Source organism: Psittacula echo (genome assembly GCF_963264785.1).
Source record: "Psittacula echo genome assembly, chromosome: 2".
Classification (NCBI taxonomy): Eukaryota; Metazoa; Chordata; class Aves; order Psittaciformes; family Psittacidae; genus Psittacula; species Psittacula echo.
Window position 1 is genome coordinate 19,870,908 of NC_137737.1, and position 22,498 is coordinate 19,893,405.

The window sequence follows — 22,498 nt, forward strand, 5'->3', positions numbered from 1 at the left end:
AAGTGATTTGCAGAAACAGGCTTATGAAAAGCTCTTATTGTCATGTTGTTGTGGTTTAAGCTAATTCTGTAACTGAATATTAGCTGTAAAATAGACCAAAGATGATAGAAATGATTTTTTTCTCAAAGGTTCTCGAGATATCAGATGGCTACAGTGAGAAATTTACCTTCTGCTCAGTTTTGACCAATTTTAAAATAGTGGAATTTACAATGCATAAAACTTTTAGTTCCAGTACATTCTTGTACAAAATCAAGTAAGGCTACGGCTTGCAAAATGATATAATGCTCCAACTTGAAAATTATATTCAGTATATCATGTATGAAAAACAAAATTAGCAAATGTATTTTCAATATACTGAACTTGGCCACACTTTAGATTTCTATGTGGAAAGTAGTTACTTTTAGCTTAACTACAGGAATTGTCCGGCATATTGAGGAAACAATGACAGTCAAGAAGACAAAGCCCTGATTATTATGTTTCTTCACTATTCAGCACGTAGCATTTAGCTATATTTGTGCTGTCGTAAAATCAATGTATAGCATCAACCTTTTGTTACACAAACTGCATAACTCATGGAATAAAGAGTTTGGAGTAAAAATGCAATAAATATTACTGTAAGTCTTCTTTTATAAGGCTAGTTCTGCTTCTGAGTAAAAGTATCTTGATTATTGATCTTAGTGAAGTTCATTATAGCCATTTTCTAATGTATTACTCAGTAACAAGCTATTTGTGGAGGCTTAGAACTGCTAGAGTGAGGCAGTATTATTTATGCCAAATGTGGATACCATCTACTCTCCAGGCAGCTATTTTAATGTTTCTCTGAATCACCAAAATTCTTACCATTCCTTGATATTAATCTGGCATTTCTGAAATTAGCTAGAAGCCTTTTGTCAGTGGTAGGAAAGGAGAATGAAATCTTAATAGACTACAGCAGCTCTAGCCTGAATGACCTGAACCAAGCTCAGCTGAACCCAATTTCAATTTCCAGTATAATAGCAGTATCATTAATGTCTAATACTTACAAAATTATTGTTTAAGCTGTTTTACAGATTAAACCATTTTAAACATGGGCACATGATACATAAATCCTGTGGATCTGAACTGGTGAATTATATGAATGCACAGTTACTCTACAAGCAAAACCCGCAGATCTGCATGTGCAAAATGGGGAGCTGCACTTGTAATGGGCCACCATCCCATACTAGTCTGTGCATATTTTGAGGATGCCACTTAGGCTTCAAGGTGGTTTTCTCTCATTTTACTTTGCCCCCTTCAGATGTCTTCTTCTGCCCAATAACTGCAGTGAGTATGAAAACATGTATATCAATAATAAGTTTAGTAAATTACCAATTATTGATGAAGATCTCTGTCTAGGATTTCCTAGTCCTCCTTTCCATGTCATTTTACAAAGAATATATGGCAACGACATGGCAGTTTGTGACATCCTCTGCTTCTTCAGGAATAAAATTAATGCAGTTACTTTATTTTACAACCAAATTCAAGCTGGCCTGCTTAAATAACAGTGCTAGGAATTTCCCCTTTTTTGACACAATGTGAATTTCAGACTCAGATGGCTAATACTGGCATTTTACTCCAGCTCTTCAAAGTAGATTAAATAAAAAATAAAAATCCCACAGACATTCTCAACACATTTTAAAATGAAAATTATCCTGCATTTTCTCTGAGAACACTTCATGCAAACATTCAAGTGATATTACCTATGCTAAGAATCCTCATCAGGAGGAATCAATGATTTATTTACTAATTCACTGAAGGAAAAATTTTACAAGCCAGATAAAATATTACTACCTTGTTAACTCAGAAAATAACTTGACAACATTGAATTTCATTGTTTCTATGCTTTATTTATTGTCATCAAACCTGCAGTCACGTCAGTGCAGAGAGATGCACTTTGCTACAGAAATTCCTGTATAATTCCTATTGCTGTACAATTCCTATATTTTTTTTTAATGGCAACCTACATATACGAATGCCCACTATGGTCAGGGCCTAAACCTGAAGATTAACCCTATGATTTAGGGGTCTTCAGAGATCCATGATCTAGACTGGAGAAATAGTGAAATTTTTCTTATTTCCTGAGTCATTACACAAGAGGAGCTCCCCATGTCCTGGGGATCAATAATCAAAATGAAAATGATTGTATTTGAAGCACATCATTTTCAGGTACAACTGTACGTAGGCACCCCTTATCTGTAAGGTACAGAGGAAGACGCTTTCCATGTAGAGGGATGACAAATACAAACATATCATACAAATCTTCAAATGCATCACATTCATCATTCATAATCTGATTTTTTTTTCACACGTCACAAAAAAAAATTGATAGAACACAAAACCTGGCCACAGGATTTGCACTCTTAACGTTATTTTCCAGAAGTTTATCCTCGAAATTAAGTTGCGAGACTTCAAGATCCCGAACTTCTGTCTTTCCTCTCTCTCCATCCCTCTCCCACCCCAACCATGTCACTTGCAGTCCTGTTCTGGAAATCAGGAGATCGCATCTGAAATGGTGCCACCTTCACAGAAATCCCACTATTTTGGAATTATACCATCTGCTGCAGCCCAAGTGCTCTTTTTTTAGCCAAATAAGTTAATTATAATTAGGCATCCAACAACTGTGTGGAGGTAGGGGCAGAATTCGTTCTGAAGTTCAGATGAGGTTCACCCAGCGCAGTTTGAACGAAATCCCATTCTCTCAGGAAGATTAAATACCGGAGATTTGAAAACCAGACACTATCATTTTTCAAAGAAGTTGGGGAACTCCCTGGGGAAATATCTTCAATCTCAACCAGAACTCTTTTCATATGCCCATCAAATAAAACCTGATAAAAAGGTAGAATCAGACACCTTTCTTATTGTGCCAGATTCTAATGGAAGGTGCATCCTGCAAGACACGGGAAGGACCCGAGCCTTTTGTGCTAGCTGGTCGGTGCAGCCACCACTGCAGGTGCTACAAAGGAGGCATTTCTGAGTCATTGCCTCTAACACCGCTCTCCAACCAGGTGAAGTATTGTCTGATCATAACTAAAAGTATACTGTTGCCCTTTTTGCAAAACAACAAAAACAATGTTAATCAGGTTAATTCAATCATCTAAACCAAAACTGTTCATGCTTTTCTGCCAAATCAACCAACCACAGCAAAATCTGTTATCAGTGATTGCTCAGCTTCCAGTCAAAAAAGCTTTTAACCCCCACAGTCCCAAAACTTCCTCTAAATAACCTTAAAATTATTTTTATATGAGCAGAATGAGGTTGTTTTCATACCTCATGAAGGGGTAGTTGGGCTGCAGCATTTACACAGAACAAATACATGCGAACTGACTTAGCACAGAGTAACAGACACAGCAGCTTCCTAAAACAACTCAGCTGAATAAGATATTGGGGATTCCTTTTCAAATGAAACATTTCCCTCAAAAGGAGCATTGTAACCAAAACTCATATAGGCCTTCCAGGTTGTTTAACTAGGAAAAAAATCCAAGCTTTTTCTCAACTCATTCATTGGTGTTTAAGGCTTCAAGCCTGCTTGGTGGAAGGGGCAAGGGCTGCAACAACTTATTTACACAATTATCTAAATACGATTAAACAGCTGATGGACAAATATTAAACTGGAAAATGTATAGTCATTTCAGCTTAATGTAATCCTCTTTCTGTAAACACCCAAGATGATTTTTTTTCAACCAGAACAGTCCTGACATCTCATAAGCCTAAGGGTGAATAGCAAGAGATTGTTTTTGATAGTTATAAATATTCAAAAGACATGCAGACCATCTGCTTTCATAATACAGGTAAAGCAAGACTGAAATGGTGACTGCTGTATAAAAATGGTTCTTTTAACAAAGTCTTCCTCTCCTCGAAAACTATAAAGACAGATGTCAAAAACTGTTTACACAGGGTAATCAGGAGCGTGCAAAATGTAATATTCCTTTTACACACAGTGCTTGCTAAAGACATTTTTTTTTCTTTTTCTTCCCATCTGTGTGTTGCAACACATTTCTACAAGTTAAAAACATTTTTTCAAACAGAGATCTCATGAATACCCAAAAACATGCTATCTGGTTTCTGAATGCTAATTAATTTCAACTAAGGAATCTGATTTTTTTTCTGTAGGAAGGAATGCATGCTTTTGAAATGGAGTACTTCAACAATAACAGACACTGAAAACAGAACACCCCACAAGTTTAATTTTGCACTAGTTTGACATTGGCTATTTTCACAACTGTTTTACATTCAAACCCGCATCTGCTAAATCTGGCTGTAAGACAGACAGCAACTATTCTCCTGCTTTTCAAATGAGATTTTATTTATGTTTTACTATTTATCAAGTTTTTCAGTATAAAGCCTTGTAACAACATAATGGTTTTGTCAAACGGTAAGTAGAAGATACCTCATCTTCCAAGCGAAGTATGAACAGTGCTGCCCATAAACCCTACAGTCAATTTTCAGAGCTGAGACACTAATCTTGACAGTAACCTTTTAATGTATTATATTAACGGCACAGAGGCGTTAAGCACCTTTTTTATAATTCTCAATAAAATGAACATTTACTGAACAATCTGTCAAACTACTGGCTCCATTTTTTAAAGCCAAACTTTTAAGGCTCTATTCTATTTTCTCTTCCATGAATCCTCCACTTTACATCCCTAGACACCAGCAGGGTAGCATGTTCCAATGCTACAACCCTTACAAGTCTTTGTCCCTAGGCCTAGTTTGAATAGTGATAAAGTTGCAGAACAGAAGAGAACTTAAAGATTGGGGAGGGGGAGCGTGGGGGAATCTTTTCATAAAGGACAGAGGAACTTTGTTTCCCCCAGTCCCAGCCACTATCAGTGCCTTTTGTTTGTGTGGAAATTGCAAGCATCAGTTTTAATACAAGCCATACTCTTAGGAGTGCTTATTTCCGAGGAGGCTCTACATTAACATTTTTCAAATGAGAAGGGAACATTCAAGCCCCAACCGGATAACACAAGATTATCCCCAAATCAAAAGATTTTTAGCCTGCCTGAGCCTACGCCAGCCCACGTACTGCAAAAACTCAACCCGGGCAAAATGTTGTTCCTAGTGTTCTGATATGGCAGAGAATTAGCATCTGCCACTCTGAATAAAAGCAGCCTAAATATATCCAGCCAGTAGCTGTTTTTTGGACAAGGAATCATGAAATGGACAGTTTAATTGCGTATGAAGAATTATGTTAAATTCCTTGGTCCATTACCTTGAGCTATAGCAAGTAATGCAATGGAATTTGTCGTCATATGCCCTATAAACACGTGTGACAAGTGAAAAACTCACAGATGGACAGAGAAGAAAAAAACTTTTGTTTGTGCCTTTGGCATGGCACTTGGATGGCTATCTGACCTCCACGCTGTCGCCAGGGTCAGGAGAAGTAAGGATCTGCACAGCAAATACTGGTCATATAAGTTAAAACTGCCTAAAGGCAGACTTAAAATGACAACACAAGCTTTTCTACCAATATATAACCATGTCTTTCCTCCTTTCTCCTATCCTTGCAAAGCCTTAATTATCCCCTCCTCCTTTTCTGCCTTTAGCTCTCTTTAAATATCATAAAGGTACATATTAATGTAAACATAAAACATTGAATGCAATGAGGAAACATACAAAACAAAAAGAACCCAAATCGTATATACACAGGTTTATGCATGTATAGGAATATACCCACACACAAGAAGATTTTGAAAATCAGAAATGAGGATTCAGCATCTGAAGGAACTGATCCTTGCACTATTTTTACCATTTTGTAATGTAAATTCCCAGTTGCTGCATGACAGAGCAGCATTCTCCCAATGTTTTCCAAGCATCTCCCACTGACAGATATAAATAAAGCTCAAATAAAAAGCTGCTTCCCAAGATACTAGTCTCATATCTACAAAGGTTAAAAGCTTAAAAGAGAGAAAGATAGGTAGGTGGGAAATGTTAATTCAGATTTGAAGAACTTCATAACTGCTTCACAAGCTTTATGGCATAGTGCCTTAGACTTAAAAAAAAGAAAGAAAAAGGAGTCACAACCTCAACCTGTAAAAGATAAGGAAACATAACACATTTTTGTATTCATTGACAGATGTCCAACATGAATATTTTTAAGAATCCTGATTTTTATTGCACACAGAAATACTGTAAATGGTGAGTACTTAACATTAAAAGCCCTGGCAAAAGCTCTCCTAAAGTCAACCTGGATAAAATATAAAATGCAACATAATCAGTATTTAATAAGTTAACTCTCATTTATTTTCTGAGAGGGTGGTGAGGCACTTTAATGGGTTGCCCAGGGAGGTTGTGAATGCTCCATCCTTGGCGGTGTTCAAGGCCAGGTTGGATGAGGCCTTGGGTGACATGGTTTAGTGTGGGGTGTCCCTGCCCATGGCAGGGGGGTTGGAACTAGATGATCTCAAGGTCCTTTCCAACCCTAACTATTCTATGATTCTATTTCATGGAATGAAAATGGTCCTATACTTTGAGGGGTGAATTATTAGACCCTAAGATTTTGATTCTGCAAGTGCCTTTGCCAGAAGAGCTCTGAAATCTGAGAGCTCCACATGGTACGGAAAGCACTATCCATTTTAGACGGGAATCTGCTTAAAGCTGTTATGAAGTAACTAGATCGCTTTAAACTGCTCTTTCAGCTTGAATTGGGAATGCACGTTTTCAAAGGCTCCCTCCATTGCTCCTACTTCGGTGCCCATCACAAAGCTATTTTGGGGCATACAGGCAGAATTTCTGCTGGAGGAAAACCTAACCCAAAAGCTATGCTCCAACCAGGGCTGTGTTGTCCCATAAGGTGGAGACAGGGTCCTCAGCCCCTTTTCCAGATTGTTGCTGCTCTACACGACGCAATTCACTACATGAAGCCTGCATGCCTATACTCATCTCTTCTCCTTGGGATGCAAGGAACAAGACTAGAGGAAGCTGAAGCCCAAGAGGACAATCCAGATCATGCACAATGGATATGAATAGGGCAAACCAGTACTTCTTGTACAGAAAAAAATCTGGGGTGAGGCCTTGGAGGTCTCAAAGACTGATCAATGACTGAAATTCAACAAGGGCAAGTGTAGAGTCTTGCATCTGGGCAGGAACAACCCCATGTACCAGTACAGGTTGGGGGTTGACCTGCTGGAAAGTAGCGAAAGGGAAAGGGACCTGGGGGTCTTGGTGGATAGGAGGATGATCATGAGCCAGCAATGTGCCCTTGTGGCCAAGAAGGCCAATGGCATCCTGGGGTGTATTAGAAGGGGGGTGGTCAGTAGGTCGAGAGAGGTCCTCCTTCCCCTCTACTCTGCCTTGGTGAGGCTGCATCTGGAATATTGTGTCCAGTTCTGGGCCCCTCAGTTCAAGAAGGACAGGGACCTGCTGGAGAGAGTCCAGCGCAGGGCAACTAAGATGATTAAGGGAGTGGAACATCTCCCTTATAAGGAGAGGCTGAGGGAGCTGGGTCTCTTTAGCTTGGAGAAGAGGAGACTGAGGGGTGACCTCATCAGTGTTTACAAACATGTAAAGGGTGAGTGTCAGGATGATGGAGCTAGGCTTTTCTCAGTGATGTCCAGTGATAGGACAAGGGGTAATGGGTGTAAACTGGAGCATAAGAGGTTCCATGTGAACATCAGGAAAAACTTTACTGTGAGAGTGACAGAGCACTGGACAGGTTGCCCAGGGGGGTTGTGGAGTCTCCTACGTTGGAGATATTGAAGGCCCAGCTGGACAAGTTCCTGTGTGATGTACTCTAGGTTACCCTGCTCTTGCAGGGGGGTTGGACTAGATGATCTTTTGAGGTCCCTTCCAACCCTTGGGATTCTGTGATTCTGTGATGTGGTGAAAAACCGCAGTAAGAGACACCTTCAGCCTTCCTCTCAGGGGGATTGTTTTTATTTCCAATTACTCTGTTCCAGGTCAGAGTGCTTCTGACATGTTTCCTATCTGGAAATGCTAATCCTAATCCACATGCTTCCAAATGCTATCCTAATGCAAATGCGTTGCATGATAAGGGTCATTTTAGATCTATTAATGCATTAAATTCAGCTTTGGGCACATAAAACTTTTCCACAAAACAATGTACACTCTCTTGATAGAGATGTTGACAATAGCTCTATCTTCAATGAGCCCCAGTGGTTGTTTTCACTACAGTTTTTGTAAAAGGCTCTTCAAAATTGCCTAGTGTTATCCATCACGTTAAGGAAGATTTCCTTGCTGGGAAACAGGACATGATTTTCAGCAAGTCTCTTCTCAGATTCCACTGTTCTGCTACGCAAAGCATCAGATGTCTGGCATGAAGTTGAGCCCTAAGGCACAATGTCCAGACAAGAAGTCATCAGACTCAGTAACACCAACAGTTGTTTTGCTGAATTTCTTTTGGTGTTTAAGATAACCCTTTTCTTTGATCCCTTTTCCTACAAAATTTTTGTAGACTTTTCAAGCCAAAAGGGACCATTTTAAGCATCTATTTGGACATTACATCAAAAGAGACCCTAGAAGTTCATCTAGCAATTTCTGAATTCAGCCAAGTTACCTGTGGCTGAGCTAGAGCAAACATCTGATATTGATCTGAAGACTTCTTGTGCTGTATCTTTGACCACATCCCACGGTAATCTCTCTTAGTAGCTATGTGCCTTTTTTTTTCTTTTAAATATACGACTAGCTTTCAGTTTGAACTTCATCGATTTCCACTCCTAGTCAGTGCCTCTCTCATGCCTTTGCTTGCTTAAATACCCCTCTATGCCAAATATAACATCCCTTGCCTCTCCTTTGTTTAAATGCTTAAGTGTCAGATTTATTGTTTCAGGCCATGTGCCTCTTTATGAGCCACCTGTACATCTGACTATTCTTAATCATATAGATACAAATTCTATGAGGGTATTTATGCTGCTAAAGGCCTATAAATAATACACTATTTTCTGTCCTGAGAAAAATGTAAAAATTTGTCAGGAGAAAAATCAGTTACAGTAGGAAATTTGCTATGGATTCTTAACTTCTGCTAAGCAAAGTCATATGAAGATGACATTTTAAGAAGCTATGTTAGCCAAGACACCAAGTTTTGCTGTGTGTTGCTGCCTTGCACTGAGAAGAGCTTATGAAAACTATTGATGCTCTGAAAAATCATAAAATATGCCACATTCAATGAAGGTAAATCAAAAAAGAAACATGCCAGCTAGCTTTTTCCATGTGGAATCTGCACATGCACGTTGAGGGTCTACTTATTAACAGTTTCTTTCTTAGTTACCCCGTATATTAAAATATATAAATTAGAAAAAATGTAGCTAGATTAGCTTTAGTACACAAAGCTCATCCTTAACAAAAAAGTACAGAACAAGGAACGCAGCTTAAAGAGCTTGGGGACATACTAGCTCGCAAGTATATTTTGGTGGGATTTCATTGTCATGTGCATATATATATACACACACACACAGAGAACCACTCAAAATTCTGAGAGAGTCTTTATATACTGACTCAAATAAAAAATACCACTAGGTAAACTTAGGGAGCTGAAATCTCCTCTCCATTTCTAGGAAGGCCATTGACACTAATGCCTTTCTTGTGTGCCTCAGTTTTTCATCATCACAAAACCCATCCTTCTCCATGACAGTTTACCAAGAAGTAACAAATCCTTTGGAAAGGTGACACAGCCAGGCACAGGTTATGGTTTAGCACAGTGCAAGCTTACAGAAGGACTGCAATTCTCAGCATAGGAAATCTTAGGCCTCAACAAATAAAATAAAAATAATAGAGAGGTGTATAGGAGCAGAACCTTTCATCTGTTCCCATCCCTGGGGAATGGAACTCTTCCCTTTCGAGTAGTTTATCCCATGGCTTGGAGTCAGGCAGGTCTGAGGTTGCTGCTGTCCTGAAAAACCTGTCTTCTGATCACTGCTGCAAGGCACTGGAGGAATCTGATACTATTTGTGCTGTTCAAACAGAAGCGTCCAAGGAAAGAGACACAAAGCTCACCCCCACCTTAGGTTTTCCTAACTTGGAAATATTCTAAAATATTCCTATTCTTGGAAATAAAAAGGAAAAACCTAATTATTAATTTAAAAAAAATTAGAAGGTGTAGGGGACGGAGCAAGGTTTGAGAATTTTGCTCAGAGTCTGTTTGAGAAATGCATCTCTTTCCTTCCTAAGTTATGATTAGAGCAAAGACATTCAATGAGTCTGGTCTGACAAGGTGAGAGTTGCTCATGTATTAGCACTGCCTCTCAGTAAGTGGATCCTGCTTTGCTTTCATTCCTGTCAGGTAAAAAATTATTACGAATTCAAGTCATTTTCTCCCAGTGCATCTTTTCGCCTTCACCCCTGCGTCCCCTAACACAAGCATACCTCAGCTTTAAATCTGCTGACAGTGACGCTACAGCACCTACAGAATTTGCTCAGCTTTTGGGTAGGTTTTATAATCTCGCTGATCTCTGTGCCTCCCACCACTGCTAGTAATAACTGAACCAGTCAGGGAAGGTCTCTGCAAACCAGTCACAGCAGTGATTAAGATGTAGACATACGTATCTCCTCTCCCTTTAAATAGAAGGCTTAATTGGTGATGTGGATAGCAGCTTCCTAATGGACAGAAATTAAACTCCATTTAATTCCTGAGCAGACACTTCCAATGCACAGGGTTTACCACACATTCGGAGCGGGGAAGGAGGGGGAAGGAAGGAGCCACATGCACAACTCTCTCTACCTCTGACAATCACTGAGGAAAAGCAACATGAGGACCAGAATGGCATAAGTGTGGCAGGTGTGAATTGACCTGCACTGGCAAAGCTGTGAGCTGGGAAACTTGCAAATCACATGATTGTGCAATACTTGGCTCCAGTCAGTGCTATCATGTTCTTTGTAAAAAAAAAAATAATAAAAAATAATAAAAAAATAATAAAAAATAATCTTAAAGACATGTACATCAAGTTAACGGATTAACTGTCAAGTGACATTACTGAAACAGAGACAATGTATTTCTTTATTGTTAATGAAATTCAGTTAAAAGTGAAGGAAGTGATAAAGAAAGTACTGTTTTGTAATGTATTTTACATAAGAACGTAATATAGAAAGGGAAGTGCAATTAAATCTTAATGTGGACTTTTTTATTTTTAGTTTATCATCTGGTTTACATTTTGAGCCCCTTTGCAGCAGTAAATTATGCTGGCATTTCTTAGGGAATAACTGCCATGTTAATTTAGTTTAATAAAATAACTGACAGAAAAGGGGGAAAAGAAGCAAGAAGAGAGAGTACCCCCCCAACACTCACTCCTTATCTTTAGCTAAGTATTCAAATGTTTTCTATACGAATTGTCCGTGGTCCAACTCCAGCACCATGTAATAATACAATACATTACAACACAGTACAATACAATCTTGGGTTTCTGTAGCGCCCTTCATGCAAGCATCCCAGGGTGCTTTACAATCATTATGAGTTAAAATTAAAACTGAAGCACATACAATTCCTAATAGAATAATTTTAAAAATGCTAAACAGAACAAATAACTTTTAAGTCTAGATTTAAAAGTCCCAACAGCCAGAGCTTTCCTTACTTCAATAGGCAATGAGTTCCAAAGCTAGGGAGCAAAGCGACTAAAGGCTCTCTCATGTTATGTTAAAGGATCTCTCATGTTGTTTATACTTGTGCAGCACTCTACAGCCAATAATTTGCCAATAAGATGAGAAAGAAAGACTTATTTGCAATCTTGCTTTAAGGAACATTGGAGGAGTTGCTTGTTAACCCTCTAATAAAATTATGGGAAAAAAATAAATAAATCAAGGTTCGCACTTGGCCATGACTGCATTAAGAAGCATACGAGAAACAAGAATGAATAAATACAGAATTTTGTAGCAGTGCATTACCTGACTGCCTCTAACATAAAAAGGGGGGGGGGGGGAAGCATGTTCACATATATATGTGTATATATATAAATAAAAGAACATCATCACAAGTCTTTAAAATGTGAGTTAGTCTATATAACATTTCAGGACCACTAAGTGAAAACAGAAGTCAGGTAGGGCTCAGTTCTACAACTGCACGTTTTAGGAGAAAAATGTATCAGAAGAAAACGTGCTGTGTTCTTTTTTTATTCCGTCACTTCCCTGAACTTGAAGTCCATATAATACAGATAACCATTCACATGGTACAGTTCTCAAAATTGCTGAGATACAATCCCATGTGGTTAACACACAAAGTGGGGAGCACAGTCCCAAAATTGTTGTTCCCTTAAAACGCATGAATTTTGTACTTTTTCCACCAGAGAGCCTGGCAGAAGACAGCTGCTTGGATCTCCATACAACTGAATTTAGGAGTATACGAAAAAAATAAGAAATGAATTGGACTCTCCTCCACTATTTCAGAAGCAGAAACACAAGACCTCATAACAGCACACATACTAAGGGACATGCTGGCATCTTACAGAGTCCTCTAAAATAAGAGACTGCATTTATTTGAGAAACAAGTTACACTGCCCTCCTCCCCAGATTAAGTCCAGGCCCTATAACTGTTTTGGAAAGGGATTCTTGACATCCTGATTTTAATGTTAATCCTAATGAAGAGGTAGAAAAAAATAGCTATGTATTTTCTCTTTTCACAGGGCACTGCTCAGATAAAACAGTTGCAGATAGAATGACACAGACTTAACACTGAGAGTGTTTAAATGCATCTAAAGAACATAAATCAGTGATGAAAAGATCAAGCAATTGAAAGGTTGAGTGTCCTGTGAATGCCCTCACACAGCTCTACCAACATGTGCATTTCATCTTCCCCATCTCATCAGCAACAGGCTCTGTACTGCCTGTCCTATCTGGCTGACTAAAAATCATGGGCACAAATTTTAGTAGTTAATTGAAAATGTTTTAAAAATCTAGATACCACATCAGCATGAAGAGACATCAGAGTGAATGCTCTTAAGCAACTGAGGGGTGGGTTGATAGGCTCTGCTTGCCAAAACCTGAATCCAGGCCCTCAAGGATTTACTTCCCTGAAATAATTAATGACATCTTTAAAATCTAAAGTATAGTAACTTCTAAGTTACAGAAAAAGGAGCTACATTCCTTACTGAGGTTATTAATTACTGGGGGAGGGGAGGAAGAGGAGAGAAGGATAGAAGAGAATCAGAAGCAACAAAGAAATCTAAAGACTTGATCTCAGGTCTAGGCAGGTAAAATTGAAAAGGTAAGGTAAAAAAGAAAACCAACCACCTTTCAGTTTTGTGAAGCATGAATTAAAAATTGCTCATGAAAAGTATGTATTTTAGCAACTCTTAATAGCTCATTCCTTGGTTATTTATAGGTCTGGAAATTTTAGTTTTAGCAAATGCAGCTTTTTTTTTTTTTTGGTAGGATTTTGGAGGTGGGATGGTCAGAACAGCAGTGAGAAAATGTGAGAGGATTTCTATCATGCTGCTTATTTGCTATGATGCCAGGTGCCTTCAGATCAGGTGAACTGAGAAACACTGATGTTCTGAGCAAGCTTTCTGTCTGGCATCTGTGCCAGATCATACGAAGTCGGCACGATGTCTGCATAAAACAGCATGCAAATTCTGGGCAGGACATCTGAACAGAAAGGAAATTATATGATCTATATAGTGCCTATGTCAGATGCAGACAACCATACACAACAGCACAGAAGTTTGATCAAAATGCAATCGGGATAGCTATATTTATCACAAGTGCAAAACTATTCAGACTTGGGTATCATAACAGCACTTGTTCTGTGTGTGCATACATTTCATGGAATGCACGTGTATATCCCTCTATCTGACAAAATGCCATTCCCTCTTCATCAGGAGCAAACTTATGTAAAACACATTACAGGCATGGCAGAGGGGTGGGGGTGTGTAGGCACACACAAATATCTTAAAAAATAAATTAAACATGGAATGTCTGTAAATGACTATGTCCGTAAGTATCACAGCCTCTGGATATAGTGCGTGCAAATATTGCACATCCCCTACAAAATATTTAATAAATAAATAAATCATGAGATTTGAGATTCTACTACACGTCAGGCCTGGAATTTCTCATCCATAGTGCACAGACTATTGGTTGTATATATACAAGCAGCTTCAAAGGATGAGCAAAGGGAAAAAAAAACCCCACAAAACAAAACAAAAAATCGCCCACCTTCACATTTCAGGATACTATGAGTGAAAAGAAAAAAATCCCTTGCTTCAGAAGTGCTTTTGCGGTGGGTTTGATAAAATGCCTGGTTGTGAATACTAACAAGAGTCATTAAAAAAATCTTTCTGTATAAAAAAAAAAAAAAAAAAATAGGCAAGATAATACCAGTGGAAAAGTCAACGTCATTTGGTCACATATTTTCAAAGGGGTGCCCAGATACTAATTCATCTCTACGATCTCTTCATTTGGTAGGTGACTTGTTATCTTCTTTTCACGGAAAAGGTTACAAGAACTCAAGATAAGGAGTACATCTAAATGTTCAAAAGCATACAATGAGTTTGTTCCAGAATTATTAAAAGAATTTCTAGCCTTTTCTCAGGCTGATAGCCCATGTTCTTCTCTCCCTCATAAAAGGTTATCTAACTATATGTGTGTGAATATATATATATATTCACAGAGAATGAGAGACAATAATTCAATAGGGACAAAACAACAAAGAAAAAAACCTTATTAACATTGGTTTAAATACAGTCTGTAGTATTTCAGTTATTTTAACTGTGGAAGTAATGAGAGACTTCTGTACTAAAACCCAAACCAGAGCAAAACTGTGAAGTATGAAAATTCTAGCACTAAGGCTGAGTAGAGAGATGAAAGGACTAACATTAAATAAATAAATGCAATAGGCCTGCCTGCCTGATCACTTTAGAGCAGCTCCCAACAGACCAAGGTAGAATAGAGCTTCTGTGTAAGGGGCTGGAAATAAGAATTGATGGTAGAACAATTTCTTTACAGCCCTTTGGAGACTGGAGAGCCAAAACAAGAGGGAAATGAGATCTAGGCCACTCTCGAGATGCACCAATTTAATGGAATGCACAAGATGGCCCAAGATTGAGTGCTAGATTAAATTCCAAGTTGCCTTCCCCAACAAAAGAGGTCTGGAAAGGAAGCAGAAATTAAGTGAGCCGTGCATATCAAACGCAAAAAGTCTTTCACCTGGCATGTGTGTAGGCTGCTCCTCTCTAGCAATAAAATCTGCAAATACGAGGTAAAGCATGCAAATACACACGGCAGCATACAATTCAGAACAAGCTTGGCTTTTCTATACAAAATTGCAGCATGCTTTTACCTTGCCCACTTGATACCAAAAATTTGAGACTAACTCTCCTGGATACATGCTTGCAACTCCACAGCAATTCAGAGCCATGCATTTGCTCTGGTCTATCACGAGTACTTCAAGTTAAGTCAACGGTGATACCCTGTGGTATAGGCTCATACACTGAGTGACAAACCTGGCCTTCAGGTGTGGTCACAGAACCCACGAAGTGAGACAATTACAGTAGGTTCAAAAGAGACCATATATTTAGCTCTCCTAATGACAGCAAGAGTCACAGTGGTATTTTATCAAGGAAGGCATGAAGACTTTATTCCTGTATGCCCTATGGTTTTGGTTGGACAAGAAAAGAAACGGGGCAGAAAAAAGAAAAGAAAACCCACCTAAGTAGATGATGTTGTTAAGTTTTCAAGACTCTATAATTAAGGCAAACTGGATCTCCAAGTGTGTTTGCTCACATATTTTCAAGCTATTAAATATATCTTCAGTATAAAAATAGTCTACTTGGGTTTCTTTGCAGTACATAGAATATCAGTATTCTGAATAAATATGAGCAATTTTTTTAATACACAAAATGTAAAATTAATTAACAAAATACGGTAAATTCTAAGTGACAATGACGACTCTCAGTTTTCCATGTTTAGATGGGGCTTCGGAGATCCCATGCATTGAGCACAGCAACTTAAATACTTTATGACAAATCCTTCTGTACCTACACAAAATAGAGCACTGCTAATGACAGTGACAGAAAATGATAACTACTCTCATTTCCACTTTCAGTCATTTTTCTGTGGTTAATAAATTATATAACAGTGCTAATAAGTTATGGTACAGTGTCACTGCATTAGCTTGCATTTGTGATGAAGCACTTCGTATAGCATTACCTATGCCCGTGGAAGTACATAACGGGAGAGATCACTTCTCTGCTCTTAGAAGAATCTCCCATGATGGCATTTTGATGGACCCTCTAAGGAAACACTGCCTCCTGGCCTCTGCCGTGCTCTTACTTCTCACGTCTGTTGCAGCAGCACACCACTGCATGGCAATTCACAAACTAATATGTTTAATAAAACGCAGACACTCTTAAATCAGTGCCCCTTCCATATGAGAGATATACAGTAAGTTATTAGTTAAGCAAATATGGGAAACATTCAGCTGAATTTAGTCCTGTGAAAAGGACACCGTCAGATCAACACATCCTCCCTCAAGCTCCCGGACGGAAATGTGAATATCTAAACTGACTGATGGGTTCTTGATCAACCACTGTAACAGCTGTTTTTTCCAAAAGTTAAGAATAAACAAGTGTATTTTAAGCTTAATGTGATTTGGTCTTTGAAGAAAGAAGAAAAGCAGAAGCTATTTAAATTCTTGCGACCCAACTACCATAGTGCTAGTGAAGATAGAGATGACAAAATAAGTATGCTTTAAACAACAGAAACAAGCTGACGGCTTTAAGTATCTTCTTTTAGTGCAAAACAGTAAAAAAAACAGCCCAAAATCATAGTTCTGTATTCTAGGGTTTTGGTTATCTCAACTGCTAACGTCAAGAGCTGTTATCAGGCGACATGGTTTTTGTCCATTAAAATTATTACATAAAAATCCAGCATAATTTAAAACTCAACTTTTTAAAAGTGTAATGATTGAATTTTCTCCAGTACCATGATACTGTCTCTAGTGAAGTATGAATTTTAAAAACTTTTTTCTGCTTTATCATTGCATCCTCTACATATATACAGAAGCTGCTATGGGAAACCTGGTGTCCAAATAAAAATGAAATATTCCATCTCGGTAGAATTTACTTGCTTTCCATCAGTATCAAGTACAAGCCAGCACTATTAAAATGGAGAAAAATCCCAAATTATCTGCAGCTTCCATAAGCCAGCAATGCAAAAGCTCACATGTTTTTATAGTAGGCACATACAAGATAACTTTGCAGACACACTACTGGGATGGTTAGCAACCAGTGCAAATAATTTTGATTATTTCCACTTCAAAACTTCCTATATTGGAGCCACTGAAAACAATCTAACCATAGGGGAAAAAAAGCAATGGGAAAACAGCCTGCTAATATATCCGCTGGAAAGACAGACAGAGAGTAGTCCTTTATAGATTAACTGAAGTCTTTCAGAGGCAAAGACTCCAATATTCTCAGCAAGAGAAATAAAATCCCCATAAAAATACCTTGACTTCCTTAATTTCCTTTCTCCATTCCCTACCACAACCAGCACCATTTATTTGTATACTGAATTTGCCTCTGCTGCTGCACAACAATGCACATTTTTTTAAGTTTAAAAGGTAAAAGAAATATGATGTTCCCACCACAGCATCATTGGACACCGCAGTGCACAGAAAAATAAGTTGTGCCTTTACAGTAACTGGACAAAACAATTACAAAAAGAATGGCAGAAAAGAACAATACTGTTAAGGCTTGAGGAAAGCATCAGTTCAATATTTAGCAATGCATAAATTGAGGTTTCATTTTTGTTTAGGTATATTTTGATTAGAACTAATAAATGACTGCTTTTCCTTTGGTTGTTTGCAACAACAACACATCATCCAAGGAGCTTTATTCTTTATTCCCTTCTCATATAGCATGCCAAAGACTGTCTCATTTTATGAATTAGCATTTAAAACTACTGTAGGTTATCTAACAAGCATTCAGATTCAGTAGTACTTTTGACAGCAGTAAGTAAAGAGCCTTTTAACATCTTGAACACACGCTTGAAAAAAGTAGTTGCATCAAAGCAGTTCAAAGACTAAAGACAAAAACCAGTTAAAATCCAGTTTGCTGTGAGACAATTTTAGTGTGGTGTAAACAACCTTTCATGGCTCCCCATGGGAAACGTTGTAAGACTATGTTCAAAATGAATCAGGCATATTTATAAAGATCATGAAGTGGTCAAATGAATTTGCATATTTGGCAGATTCACTCCACGGGTACTACTTGCTACAGTCTGTAGAAATCTCAAATCTCACATCAGTGTTGCCTATAGTGCTTTATTATTTATTACATGTTATGCTAAGTACCTGTGAAAGGGGACATTCCTTGGCCAATGAACTCTGGTTCATATCCTTCAGTAAGTCCTTCAGAGCATTTCTTACTGTTGTGTGAGACCATTGTTCAGGAGGCAAGTCTTCTAGTTTAGGGCAACTATTTGAAACACAGATTAGAAAAGGGATTATTACAAGATTGCATCCTGCTGCAGAACATTCCTTTAAGACAGACAGATTTCATTTTGCGCATCAAGCAGATGCATCTGGAGATTGCTCTCGGTCTCCTGATTGTTCCGATTAGTTAATTACTTTATACAACACATCTGCTGTATTGATGCATGAATTATACATCAGCTGCATGTGGCGACTATTTTTTCATGTTACTTCTACCTTCCTGCTCTGATGCGCTTGGTAAAACAATTTAAGGTGTAATGCTTTCTCACAACTGATCATGAAAAGCATTAATATATTAACCGTTTTTTTCTTTTTTGTTACTGTGAATTTAAGAACCTAGACAGCAACAATAAGTGTGAGCAAGTCATTCTTCTACAAAATGCACACAGATGGTACTGTTCATGATATGCAAAAATATTTTTCTCTTAAGTAAACTTTATGTAAAATGCCTTCTTGTAATGCATCATTTAATTGACTAAAATGCAATATAGTTTTAATGAGATATCCAAAGAAAATCTATGTATCAGAGCTATAAAAGTTTTCTGCAATAGTATACTGTAAGCTAAAGAAGAATTAGAGTAACTAAAAAGGAATTTAGATAAGCCTTTGTACTTTGAGCACACAGCACAGTGGGAATTAAACACGAGCCATATGAACAGTAAGAGCAGACAAGTAACAGTTTACCTCCCAGAACTGGTATGCAACTTACCTGTGTAACTGGATTTTCAGTGTGACCACATGATACACGTCTTGCAGCATGTCTGCTACTGTAGCATCAGGGGCATCTGTCACATAGGAGAGTGGAACTGGATTCCACTTCCCAACCTGGATAAGCCCTGTGGGATTTTTATTTTTTGAGGGGAGGGGAAGTGGGCAAGAAGGGCAGGAAAAATTGGGGGGGGGGTAGGGGAAGAAAAAGTAATTTACCTGTTAATTCCTAGGGGCAAAAGAAGTACCTGATTTTAACAAGATCACCACCTTTGTTTCTAGCCTCTTAAATCTAGCAAAAAAAAAAAACACCCCCCAAAAAAACTCCCACCCACACATCACCAAGCATAGGCTTTATCTATATTATGGAATTATATAAATGTATTGTAGTAGCAATTTTTTAATATGTATAGAAGTGTATTTTCCTAAGTTCCCATGAATTCAAATAGGATATAATACCACTCCTCTTGCTAAATTCGGAAGGATTTTGCAATGCAAGGACAGAGTACAGAAAAAGAACCCAAAAAACCAAATACTTTCCAGTCTATAAAACCATCAGGAACAAAATAAAAGAAACAGAGCTGGATATTCAGTCATAAATGCAAGTTGACTCTCAACAGTCCATCTGCTCAAATATGCTTTACACTTCCTTGTGGATCCTCAGTGGAGCAGATTATTAAGGTCAATAAGCATACTAATGATTCAGTTGAAGTCTTTTTTTTTCTTTAAACAAAAAAAAAAAAAAAAAAAAAAGAAAGAATTTACCTCCACATTCCCCACAAACAAAACGTGCAGTAACTAAACAAAAATAAGTGAATGCAAAAAAGACACACAGAGACAGAATCTGCAAGAAGTTTAAGAAGCAAAACCTGAATCGCGCTCCTGAAAGAAATCCTGCCCCTCCCCCAAGACCCCACAAACAAACAGAATTCATCGTACAATTTTGTAATCGTATTTACCTTTTGCTTGGGCAGCAGAGCTGTGAGAATATCCAAGTGATAGCAATGCCATTTCAATCAGTTGGTTGAAAAGCATATCCTTCCTCACCAACACAAATTCTGCATGCTCCTCCTTAGAATCGTACTCAATAGCATTTTCATAATGTTCTACTACACAGAAAACTGGAAGCATACTTCCTATTAAAAAAAAAATATATTTAACACATTAAACTTGAGTTATGGTACAGTAGGTGGGTCTATACAGCCTTATGTAAATAAAACCTGTACGAACAGGCAGAGGAGGCATCAAGAATCATCACAAATATTTGATAAACATATTTCCCGGGTCCTTTCCCCTCACCCTGCCCAAAAAAGAGAAAGTTCTACAAAACCTACATCTCTCTGAAAAGCAGAAATGCAAATTTATCTCGCTTGATGGGTTACAGATTTAAAGAATTTACCTTCTATAGAAATAGCAAGGTTGACTGAAGAGAAGTTGATTCTCTCTGTCCTGCCTGATTTGTTGTGAGTAGCAGGCAGCATGAGAACCTAAATACATACTGCAGATGTCTTCACTGTAAGCCATTTTAGTACCAGATACATAATTTTGTTCGTTAACACTAAAACTTTCTTAGTCCTGCCAAAAATATTTAATTGCTTTCAACATCAACAACAAATCACCTTGTGTGTTATACATTCCCCCTGAAAACAGTACACAAGGAAACAAGGCAAAAGTTAACACTAATTCATGCTTCATTCACTGAGTGCACTTGAGCAGTACTTTCCCTCGCATCTTTAAGAAACAAATCAAGATTTCAATGCTGTTTTAAGAAGCATACCCGCATTTCAGGGTTTGGTTTTGGGTTTTTTTTTGTGGTTGTTATTGCCGCCTGCCCTTTACATTCCACATTTCTGGTATTCATTGCTATTTTGGGAAACCTAAAAGCAATTACTAATTTCCAGTTTTGTAACATCATACAACAAACCCTTCCCTACCCTGCACAGAATATTAGGCAAATAACCTTTTCATTTTGCTTTTTTTATTTTTTTCCCCTCCCTTTTTACAACAGACAGAGAAGTAACAAATGATCCAAGCTGGTTTAGGGACAAAGTCTCTGCTGGTAATCAGATTCCTAGACTCTGTGAAAATCCCTCCCGGCCTCCCAGACGGACACAGATGACACGATGACCTCAGACCTGCAGTTTCAGGCCCCAGTCCTGTCCCACTGTTTCCAGCAGCACAGGTTAAGATCTCTTAATGACAGAAAGCAAAAGGGTTAAAAGCAGATGTACAGAACTGTCTTATGGCAGCCTGCCAGAGGGGTATCATCTTTAGCATAAATGATGACAAGGGTTATTTTAACAGGGCACCCAGGAACTCCAATTAGTCCTACAATGTTAATGCCTCTACAACCACTGCCCTCTGGACTTAGGGAAACCTCCTAACCTGCTAAGGTGCATCAGGCACGCTGTAGTACAAAAAGATTTATTCTTGACAATAGATAAACGTTTTAAGACCACGTCTGTTGATTTGTGCTCTAATGTATAGCAAGAAATCACAATAAAAAAGATACCTCTTAAGCACATATATTTAAACTACATCTGTTCACCAGAGAGTCAATCTCTGGCAAACAAACCCCTTCAGGCTTGCTTGGAAAAGCTCACAAACTCACTTCAGTTTGCCCAATAGGCTCAGCACGAAAGACAAGACTAAAAGCTTGCCAATATTTATGTAGTACAGGAAGGACCTTTCTCTTTTTTCTTTGGGCTTTTTTTTTGGGTTTTCGGTTTTTGGGGGTTTTTTTTGGTTTTTTTGTTTTGTTTTTTTTTTTTGGTTGGTCTGCTTGTTTCTTTTAAATCTAAGTGGGACTTGGTCAGAAAAGGAGAGAAGACCAAAGCAAAAGCAGTACATGCACACTGGTGATTTCTTCACTGATTTTAATTAAGCTGTGGAGAGCTTTCTAAAACACACACGATTCATCTGCAAAAAGGTGGTGGGTTTTCTTTTTCCTCCCTTTCAGGCTCTCACAATTGATGTTTGACCTACTACAGCCTGACTCAGGGTAAGGGCTCAAAATTCTTAAGTAGTTTCACCATTAATACCTGAAGATAAAATGTAAACAAAGCTTCATTTTAACAAACAGTGCAGACATACTGCAAAGCAGCCAAAGCCTATTTGGTTTTCCCCTTATCAGTTCCTACAAATTAAGCTGTGATCAGATACAAAACGAGCAATGCACTGGTACTTAGCTACATATCAACACACTTTTTGCCAGGTACAGAGTTTCCCGAGTTGCAGCATTCTGGAAAACATGGTACTTTAAAGAATGCAGGAGGACCTCCTGGCCAAATTTTGATGTAAAGCATAGGTTATCAGAGGTGGATGCTGGTAGCACTGCACAGGTATCATCTGACTACAAATCAAGCCACTAAATCTTTTAGCAAACTGTCACTAGTGTCC

The 22,498-nt window shown here is 38.2% G+C and overlaps 1 protein-coding gene across 1 annotated transcript in view; it reads right to left on the reverse strand.

Annotated features, from left to right (window-relative positions):
* The window catches only part of SATB1 (SATB homeobox 1), a 76,054-nt gene that overhangs the window by 47,114 nt on the left and 6,442 nt on the right, over nucleotides 1–22,498 (reverse strand). Inside the window, exons 3-5 of the mRNA XM_080611346.1 lie at nucleotides 20,059–20,235; nucleotides 19,101–19,227; nucleotides 18,251–18,374 (exon numbers count right to left, since the gene is read on the reverse strand). Coding sequence (XP_080467472.1) covers nucleotides 18,251–18,374; nucleotides 19,101–19,227; nucleotides 20,059–20,235 — 428 coding nt within the window. The remainder of the gene's footprint in view (nucleotides 1–18,250; nucleotides 18,375–19,100; nucleotides 19,228–20,058; nucleotides 20,236–22,498) is intronic.